Raw genomic sequence first — 11,301 nt, forward strand, 5'->3', positions numbered from 1 at the left:
TGGAATAATGAATGTCTGGTACACAGAAAGTATTAGATAAAGATTATTCTTTGTATTTATTTATTTGTATTATAATAAAAGTAACATTTTCCAAATATTTTCAGATTAATATTAATAAATGATATATTCTAAGACTACCTAACTTAAAAACTACAAAGAATGTGTGAAAATGAGAATTTTATGACAAATTCATAAGTTACTTAACATACCAATCTCAGAATATGTATGAGAAAAAAATGTGAAAAATGAGACCTTATAATAAGATGTTGTTGGGACAATTCATTGAGGAAAGAACAGCTTCTTTAATAAAAGTACTGGAACAACTGGATGTCCACATGCAAAAGAATGAAGCTGGACCCCTTCCTCACACCATATACAAAATTAATTCAAAATGGAATCAAAGACTTAAATATAAGAGCTAAAGCTACTCAACTCTTAGAAAAAAACATAGGTATGAATCTTCATTTCTTTGATATAATACCAAAATCACAAGCAATAAAAGAAAAAACAGATAAATTAGGCTTCACTGAAATAAAAATTTGAGTTTCAAAGAACACTACCAAATGAGTAAAGATAACATACAGAATGGGAGAAAAGATTTGCAAATTATATATCTGATAAAGGACTTGTACCTACAATATATTTTTAAAACTCTTACAACTTGGTAATAAAAAGACAACCCAATTAATAAATGGGCAAAGAATCTTAACAGGCACTTCTCCAAAAAAGATATACAAATGGTCAGTAAGCACACAGAAAGATGCTCAGCATTTTGAGCCATCAGGAAAATGCAAATAAAAACCACAAAGAGATAACACTTCACACCCACTATGATTGCTATAAGCATACACATAGTACTGGTGAGGATATGGAGAAAATGAAACCCTCACACACTTTTGATGAGAATAGCTCTGTAAAGTGGAAAAGCTACTTTGAATAAGTCTGACAGTTCCTCAAAAGGTCAGAGTTTACCATGATGTGATTCAGCAATTCCACTCCAAGGTATTTACTCAAGGGAAATGAAAACACATCCCAACACAAATTTGTCCACAAATGTTCTCGGCAGCATTATTCATAATAGCCAAAAAATGGAAACAACTCGAATGTCTAGAAACTGACAAATGGATAAACAAAACGTAGTATATCCATACAATGAAATATTATTCAGCAATAAAAATAAAATGAAGTACTGCTAAATGCTATAACATGGATTAACCTTGAAAACACTATGCTAAGTGAAAGAAGCCAATCACAAAAGACCACCTATTATATAATTCCATTTATATGAAATGTCCAGAATAAATTTATAGACAGGAAGTAGATTAGTGGTCACCTAGGGCTGAGAGAAGTGGGCAATGAGGAGTGACTGTCAATGGGTATGGGGTTTCTTTGTGGGGTGATGAAATGTTCTAAATCTACGGTGATGGTTGCGCAACTCTGAAAATACTAAAAACCACTGAAATGTACACTTCAATTGAGTGAACTGTATGGTATATTAATTAGATCTCAATAAAGCTCCTACAAAAAAAAAAAAGAAAAAAGAGAGATACTTTGAGAATATTTTGAATGTTTCATTCTATGAAAATGTGCTTATTACTCATGTGTAGGTTCTATACATATACATATCGCCCAAAATTATATAGCTCTCAAAAAACCAACCATCAAATAATTCATTTAAATATTTCTTCTTTTTTACTATATTGCAAAGTTTCTTAAATAACTCCAAAAATTATGTAAGACTAAGAAAAAAAAAACCCAGGATTTTTAATAATTCTGAAAAGGCAAAATACTATCATGTAAAGTTTTCATATCATTTGTTTCCAAAAAAGAACTTCTTCAAACATTTTAAAAGTTTGCTGTTATAATAACATTTTGTTATGTGGAATTTTAAAAACACAGGCAGTCCCAATAAGTGTTTTCTGCATTTTCATCATGCAAAAACTTCTTTATGACAGTTAAAAGTCCTGTAAGTGCTTATTGGAGAATAATCTTTCCAGTAGAATAATTATAAAAAGACCAAATTTTTTTGGAGACAGGATCTCACTCTCCCAGGCTGGAGTGCAGTGGTGCAATCATGGCTCACTGCAGCCTCGACCTCCTGGGCTCAATCATTCCACCTCAGCCTTCCAAGTAGCTGGGACTACAGGCATGCACCACCATGCCCAGCTAATTTATTTTGTGTGTGTGTGTGTGTGTTTTGGGGTTTTTTTGGTTTTTTGTTTTTTGGGTTTTTTTTGTTTTGTTTTATGGGGTCTCACTATGTCACCCAGACTGGTCTTAAAATTTCTGAGCTCAAGTAATTCTTCTGCCTCAGCCTCCCAAAATGCTGGAATGACAGGCATGAACCACCATGCCCTGCCAAAACCAAGTTTTTTTCAAATTGCTAAGACATGCCAAATTAAGCTCCCTAGGGAAAAAAGAAATCACTTCTAATTAGAAAGAAACCATTTGGACCTATAGGAAGAGTCACAGGAAGGATGAAGACAAATATAAAATCTTAGCTTTTAAAATAATTAATTTAATCATGTATTAATCTTATTAATTCCCTGCCTCTTTCCAAACTTCCTTAACTTCTGTTCACTTTCCCTTCAAGAGAAGGAAGTTAGAGAAGAAAAATAAGAGATAATGCAAATAGCATTACCTTTTGGGCATTTCATACTCTTCAACTAACTTGATCATGCAACACTTACAATACTCTATACAACTGCATCTTCTACCACAGGGTAATAATAAGAGGTGTGAAGATGCCATTTATCACTTCTAACAACATTTCTAAAGCGTGTGTTAATTATTGTAAAGTTTTTTTGTGTGTTAGAATCTCCCACATGTGCTCCTTTGGTATAACAATGCTAGAGAGCAAATGAAATGTATGCTAACATTCATTATATTTTCAAAACAAATCTTCCAATCCTTCAAAAAACAATAAAAAATTTTAATGCACATTAAGAACATACCTAATTTTGCTTGAATTTTTTTTCATTTTAAATTGGGAGCAATCTGTATTTTAATTGTACTTACTCATTTAAAGCACTTATAATGATTACTATGTGCCAGACACAAGTATTCAAATCATTTTACAAATATTTAACTCAGATATTCCTCTTTATAACATGAGGTAGGGACTATTATCTTCAGTTTACAGTGAGGAAACTGAGACATGAAAAGGCTAAGTTCCCTGCCTAAGGTCACACAGATAGTATGTGGTAAAGCATCTGGATCAGGAGCACATGTTCCCATCCACTATGTTATGTTGCATCTCACATTATTGACTTCACAGCATTACGGAACACTAAATTGGAAAATCATTAAGACATCTATTTTAGTCTGTTCATTCATAGACACAAATTTCAGTGGCCTGGGAAAAAGAAGGGACAATTATCACAAGCCTCTGAGTTAGTCAGACATGAGCAGAACCAGCTCTCACATCTACAACTTCATCAATAACCACATGCATCACTTCAACACAGGTTCTACTTTTGTAAAATGGAGATAATATCCCCTACCTCATTACATTTATGATATACAGATTACAATTATGATGTTTATGATGACATACAGAATAAGAAGGGACCTGCATATAACACTTTTTTTAATCTTCTTTTTTTTCCTGTTTTCTTGTGCTCTTTCCCTGTATGCACACTATTGCTAGTGAGAGGAGGTGCCAGTTGGGCTTCCTGGGTAGAGTAGGGGCTCAGAAAGCTGTGAAATTCACTCATTTTCCTGCATCAGGACTTACTTTGGTCCTGGATGAATAATATTAAAGATATGTGCTTAAAATATTCCTAACATCAGGATTTGTGCATGTGTTTTCTTCCCCAAGAAAGCTACAAACAGCAAAAATTTTGCTGTAAGCTTCCCTATGTCCTCTCTCCCTTTCCCCTCCCCTGAAACGAAAAGAAATGTTAAATGCCCATTTTTCTGTGACCAGCCGGCCTTATCTATGCTCCTAATTCCAATTCCTTGTAAACTTTCTAAAGTCCCATAAAATCCTGTCTCCTTTGCCACACTGCGGCAAGGTCATAAAGTAAATAAAACTTAATTCCGGTTTTCCTAAAAATCTAAAACATATCACAAAATAATTTACTGCCTTTATTTCTCGCTCTGGTAATATTTTCCAGCTGCACGTATTTCCTGCCTTAAAAAGTTTAAAAGGCAACTGCATAATCTAACTCTGGCTACCCACTTGGGACCCCTTCCACACTGTGAAAGCTTTGTACTGTCACTCTGCTCAATAAAGTCTACAGCTTTTTTTTCTCTTGGTCCCTGTCTCCATCACTCACCGCGGGCAGCTGCCACACCAATTCTTTGGCGTGGCTAAGGCAAGAACCTTTAGCGTTACACTAGCTACTGATTGTACTTTAAAAGTCCTTCTCATGGTTTATTCAATTTTGCTACTGAAGAAACTAAGGCTCAGAGAGCCTCTGGGATCTAACACCAAAGCCCATTATTGACTACTACATTAAATGGTGCTGTAGGTTTTCCTTAACTCATCCTTGGTATAAGATCCTACAATAATGTCTTAACATAGGGGTTGACAATCTTTTCTCTAAAGGGCCAGACAGTAAATAGTTTAGGCTTTGCAGGACATATAGCCTCTGTTGCAACTACTCAACTCTGACACTAGCACAAAAGCTGGTATACACCACACATAAATGAGTGGATGTGGCATTGTTCCAATAAAATTTTACTTACAAAAAACAGGCAGTGGGCCAAATTTGGGCCATGGTTCACAGTTTGACATTCCCTGTATTCACAGATCAAATTTCGAATTATGTAAAGTCCTACTGTTTATGTACAGACTGAAACACTAGAGTTGAAAAGTTGCTTTTCTTTTCAATGTGCATAAGATTAAAATTTTCATTTATCATTAATAAAGTACATGAGCTTTTATATATTAAATTGCCCTAATTAATTTATCCAATGATCCTGAACATTTTCAAAAATGCCTTAATAGCTGGCCAGGCGTGGTGGCTCATGCTTGTAATCCCAGCACTTTGGGAGGCTGAGGTGGGCGAATCACGAGGTCAGGAGATCGAGACCATCCTGGCTAACACAGTGAAACTCCATCTCTACTAAAAATACAAAAAATTAGCCAGGCGTGGTGGCAGGCGCCTGTAGTCCCAGCTACTCGGGAGGCTGAGGCAGGAGAATGGCGTGAACCCAGGAGGTGGAGCTTGCAGTGAGCCAAGATCGCGCCACTGCACTCCAGCCTGGGCGACAGAGTTGAGACTCCACCTCAAAAAAAAAAAAATGCCTGAATAGATGATAGAAAATTAATCTCCTCACCTATTGGAAAAGTGTAATATAACTGGAAATTTTAAAAAGTGAATATAACTGGAAAATTTAACTGAAAATTACCCTAAATTTATCAGGATAAAATAATCAGTTGTTTATCCTTCAAAAATGAGAAGTTTATTCCTAAGCAATATCACTGATTTGTTCACTGATTTGTTGATCAGAATTACTGATAATGAAACAGTCTTCATTTGGGAGATTCAACATGTAACCCAGTATATTTTAGATATTTCTTAAGCATTTTTTAAGCAGCTACACATAAACAGATTCAATTTTCATATTACAAATAAATAACAGAAATCCTATTTAATTTTTTTCCTCTTAAAAAAATAAAAAACAAACCTGAAGTGCTGCCAGCTTCCTCAAAATCAATATTTCCAAGGTGCAGGACACCAGCTACTACCCGGAAGAGATCAAGCTTTTCTTCATCATCCAAACCAATTTTTTTCATAGCCGTGCACATTCTAATAAAATCACCATGGTCATCTAATAGAGGATCTTTCATAGAACCTGCCTTAAGGTACTACAAAACAAGACGACACCAATTAACTGATTGTTACATTATTTAAGTACACTAAAACTACTACAGCAGGTCAATTAATGCACTATATAACATGCAAAAATAAATTCTGTCAATGGGAAAATCTTCACTATTCTAACATTCAAAAACTAAATGACCAGGAAAAGTATACACAGGATCTCTCTTTTCTATTTCTCTATTTACTACATGTGAATCTACACTTATCAGCAAAAATTGCAATTAAAATAATGGAATTAGATGTTTTTCAATTAAATTACAATTTTCACTCTAAAGTCTTATAATCCAAGGATATTAGAAAAAGATAAAAAATTCAGTGGAAAAGTAGGGAATATCAACACTTGTATCAACATTACAGATTTTTTTTTAATTAGGTAATGATAAATATATTCATTTAATTATTCCACAATGTATACATGTATCAAACATTACATTGTACTCCAATGTACGGTATAAATATACATTATTCTTGTCAATGAAAAAAAAAACTAAGTTAAAAAGTGACAATAAAAAATTTAAATGTGACAATTAGTATGACACTCCTTTAGGTTAACTGCCACCAACTGCACCAATATTAAGTAGTAGTAAATAGTGAGCAGGTTGATACAATTTTCATACCTTAGAATTCTTTTTTAAAGTTTTTTATATGCATATATATATATATAGTTAAGTATATTAGTAAGCACAATGCTTACTCTAATAATTTACACAAGGACTTAAAACATTTCAGAAAAAATGAGAAGAAAATTTGTTTTCTCTCCTAAAAGAACTTGCATCTAATGTACTCATTTGTTAGACTCTATACCAACTCAGAAGAAAAAAAGAAGAAGAAAGTCAGGTCTGCAGAAACTAGAAGGAGAAACATAAAAGTTACTGGACACGAAAAGATTGTACTAGAAATTTTCCAGAACTTGTGAATACATAATTTAACATTAAGTAACAGGATCACGATTAACTGGTCATTAAAGATGCCTCCCGGAGACGGATTTTCTTTCCTCCCAGTAAACAAATGATTCCCAGCTCAAGCTGTAATTGTCTTTCCACGAAATTATTTAAAATGTTCAATTATGAATGTGCAACATTTCTGGAAAATATCTAACTAAAATAAATATCTAATAAAATTATTATCTAAATAAAATTCAATTTATTCGTAAAAGAAGCAAAGGAAACAATCACATGCAGCCAAAACTGTTCAGCAGAAAACACACATCATGCAGAATTTTTAGTCTTGCAGTAGAAGAATTGCTTCATTTAAAAACTGTTTCTAATCAAAAGTTAATGAACATATTTGCTGTATGGCAGACTAAAAATACTGCATTTTTCTAAAAATTACACACAACCTAAAGACATTCAGATGGAACTGGGCAAAGGGTTTAATTAGTCAAAATGATCACCTCATCCTCCTGATAAAGAAGACATAAAAAGTAATTTAAACATATTAATCCATTATTTAACTATACACATAAACACACACTCACTCAATGCGAATAAGATTTCTGACAGAGTATACTGACTAGAATAAGAGGGTAATTTTCTTCTTTGGAGAGGACATGCTACTCTTTGGAGAGTAAACTTCAGTTTTCCTTCCTCTCTACTCCATTTTTTTCCATGGCAAATGATCAAATTTCTATCTTCCCCCCACCCTTCAGAACTGCTGCAATGTCCCACTAGGAAAGGCCTCCATTATCTTAGTGAAAAGAATAAAACTACTATATTTTGATATCTCAGAAAAACAAAGTCTTATCAAGACAAAGAAAGACACCATAATAAATATTAATGTTGCTTCTTAAAGTACCAACCACGGCTATAACAAAGTTTATAGTTTGTAATTCAGATTCTGTATCTATAATGATATATAAAATATCAAATTAAACAAAAATTAACTGTAGGGTTGTCTGATTAGAATTTTAAATAAAGGAATATTTTATTTGCTTTCTATCCTTTTATATAAATATACTAAAAACACAGATCATCTCATCCATTTTAAGAGGAGTCAAAAATATCGGGCTTACAAATCTAGAAGCATTAAAAACTATTATAAAAACTTGTTCACTCACTCAATTTAAATTTTTAACAAAATTAATAAAAGTAACATTAACAATATCTATCATTAATCCTTAGTATTTCATAATTTAAGTCCCTTGAGTACATGCAACTTAATACCACTTATTAAACACTGCATATTAAAATTTAGAAGGGTTGTAAATTTTTATATTAAGAAAATGTTTTATAAATAATTAATGGTATAATTATATCTAATTATTCTTAGAAATATAATTTACTGAAACCAATATATAAATTTTCCATAATATATTACGTAAATATGATGTTTTAAACAGAACTACAATAATATACAAGCTTTTTTTTTTTTGAGACAGAGCCTCATTCTGTCGCCCAGGCTGGAGTACAGTGGCACGATATCCGCTTACTACAGCCTCCATCTCCTGGGTTCGAGAGATTCTCCTGCCTCAGCCTCCTGAGTAGCTGGGATTACAGGCACATGCCAACACACTTGGCTAATTCTTATAATTTTTTAGCAGAGACAGGGTCTCATCATGTTGGCTGACCTGGTCTCGAACTCCTGAATTCAAATGATCCACCCGCCTCAGCCTCCCAAAATGCTGGGATTACAGGCGCGAGCCACTCCACCTGACCAGGTTTTTTTTGTTTGTTTTTAATTCTGCTGCCCAGGCTGGAGTACAATGGCAGCATGATCATGGCTCACTGCAGCCTCCACCTCCAGGGTTCAAGCAATCCTCCCACTTCAGCCTCCCAAATAGCTAGAATTACAGGCATACATGACCTCACCCAGCTAATTTTTTTTATTTTTTGTAAAGATAAGGTTTCACTATGTTTCCCAGGCTGGTCTCAAACTCCTGGCTTCAAATGATCCTCCCGCCTTGGCCTCCCAAAGTGCTGGGATTACAGGTGTGAGCCACCATGCCCAGCCTATAACATTTCTTCCCAAGAATGCTTAATCTATTTACTGTCTACATCAAGGCTCACTTCAGTCTTGAAATAGACAATAAATTGTAAAAGACATATTCTTAAGCTCAAGTGGTAACATAAGAGTAAGTTTCAAAAATGCTAGAAGAGACTGATTCTTAGGTTATTTAATACCTTCATGCTTGAAAACAGAATGAGAGGAGAGCAGTGCAGTGATGCCCAACCAGGAAGAACAGAACCTGTTGCTTCACTAGATACCAACAAGAGGTATAAAGTATTACACTGTGAAAGAGACTTAGATGAATATTTAGTTTTTTAAACTATAAGCCTAAAAGTCAGAACTCTTACTTGGGCTCCAAAATAAAAATTATAACAAATCTTTCAGTATGATTTTTTTTTTTACATTAAAGATTTTAAGAAAAATGATCTACTATACCTCAGGACTTTTGCGGTTCTGTAAAATCTGTTTGTCTGTTTCTTTGTTAGCAAAGTATCTAGTGCAGCCTCGGTTTAAATACTATGAAAAAACAAATTAAATATAATTAACATATATGATCCACAGGGAAATAATACAGGAGAAAACACAACTTATAAAATAGTGCCAACCATGACGAATTTCTGAACACAACTTGAGTACTGTTTAATCTCGCCATTAAAATCAATACTTCTATATTTTATAAACATTTTCTTCCTACTAATAAAACCAGGAATACTAAAAATCCTAATCTCTGAAAGGAGATTAAATAAAATGATTAAAATAAAAATCAATGACATAAAGGTTTTCTACTTTTAAAGGGCAACAATTTTATATCTTTTCAGTATCAAAAATCTAAATACAGTGTATAAAATCATGAAAATCAACTTCCTACTAAATATGTAGAATCTCAAGTAAGAACCCATACTGTAGTTTAATTTTTCAAGCAATATTTTAAATTCTGAAAAGTTAAGAAAGATAAATACTATCCTTGATTTTCTTAATTTTTTTTTTTAGAGTCAGTTTTTTTAAAACATGCTTTTCACATTTATTGAAAACTACCAATGACTGTACATAAATTACCGTACTTGCTTTATGGATTAAATAATTTAAGGTTTTCTTATTTCAATGATTTACTTTGTTTACCAAAGACTTTCAAAAGTTAAATGCTTCCAAAATACAGAACAAGAGGAGCAGTTCAAAAAAAGAATATCTATCAGTATCAACAAGAATCTACTGCTCACATTTATTAGTCTTGCAACTGAAAGCCTGCTTCATTTAAAAACTGTTTCTAATAAAAAGTGAATGAACATATTTGCTATATGGCAGACTAAAAATACTGCATTTTTCTGAAAATTACACACAGCCTAAAGACATTTAGATGGAATTGGGCAAATCTGATCAGGAAGGATGTATACAGAGAACAGGATGGACAAGTTTTTTAAACATCTCAGCTTCTCTTAAATCAGGTGACTATGATTTTATTGTACCATGGCACGAATTCCCAGATTAAATACACCATATCATACATATACCAAAAAAAATTTATAACAAATTTGAATGATATGGGGATAAATTTAATATTTTAGACAATGAATGCGTCTATCATTCCTTCTCCATTATAATTAAATGCTAAAATACAGTAAAAACAAGACAACTATATACATGGTTTTTCTTTTCTTCTACCCTAGAATATTTGTGAAAAAAAAATAAAAGAGAAGGGAGGAGAGACAATGTTGGTAAGCATTTTCAATGGACTGTTTCAAATAAAGAGCTCTTTTACTTAGCAGAATAATAGCTTAAACATATAGAGCCAAAACAAATATGTTCTTTGCTACCAAGCATTTTGTCTCCTCACTCCAATCGTTTTGTCAAGTACAATTGGGCAGTGGGGCCTAATATTACAACCTTGGATAGAAATGTGTCCTTTTAGTTTTTCTGTAACTAGAACACTATCCCTGCCATCTATTCTTATTCTATCCATGCTTTCTTCACATTCAAGTATCTATCCATGATTACAGCAAATGGCTGCATAACACATGTGCAGAAATATTTGAAATGTCTAAATAATGCAAACATTTTTAAACCTTTTACTTTTTAAAGTATATGTGTGATTAATACAAATGTTTTCAGACAGGTATACATCTGCAATTCTTTACATACTAATTTTGATAGAGGAGTGACCAAAAAAATTCAACAATTTTGGAAGTGTTCAACCTATTGCATGTTTCCCCTTTGTTTTTAAAACCTGATCTCTCAGTTATAACCAGCGGGCTAAACTATAGAAAAACCTGATGAAATCACTAACACACTTTTAAGCCACTTTAAGGCAGAATTATTTGGGGGAAGTGGATATAGTAGTGTGTGCGTGCCGGCATACGAGAGGAATATTCAAGATGGCAGATGTATGCAACGCTGTTCCCCTACTTTCCCTCTTACCATCACAAGGACTTTCCTGTAAGAAAGGAAATCTTCTTGTGATAGTTTGCTAAGAATGATGGTTTCCAGCTGCATCCATGTCCCTACAAAGGACGCAAACTCATCCTTT

General features: G+C 33.3%; 1 protein-coding gene across 1 annotated transcript in view; it reads right to left on the reverse strand.

The window, feature by feature from the left end:
• The window catches only part of MYO6 (myosin VI), a 92,445-nt gene that overhangs the window by 55,206 nt on the left and 25,938 nt on the right, over positions 1-11,301 (reverse strand). Inside the window, exons 9-10 of the mRNA XM_011942955.1 lie at positions 9,216-9,296; positions 5,638-5,818 (exon numbers count right to left, since the gene is read on the reverse strand). Coding sequence (XP_011798345.1) covers positions 5,638-5,818; positions 9,216-9,296 — 262 coding nt within the window. The remainder of the gene's footprint in view (positions 1-5,637; positions 5,819-9,215; positions 9,297-11,301) is intronic.

Source organism: Colobus angolensis, unplaced genomic scaffold, assembly GCF_000951035.1.
Source record: "Colobus angolensis palliatus isolate OR3802 unplaced genomic scaffold, Cang.pa_1.0 Scaffold213, whole genome shotgun sequence".
NCBI lineage: Eukaryota > Metazoa > Chordata > Mammalia > Primates > Cercopithecidae > Colobus > Colobus angolensis.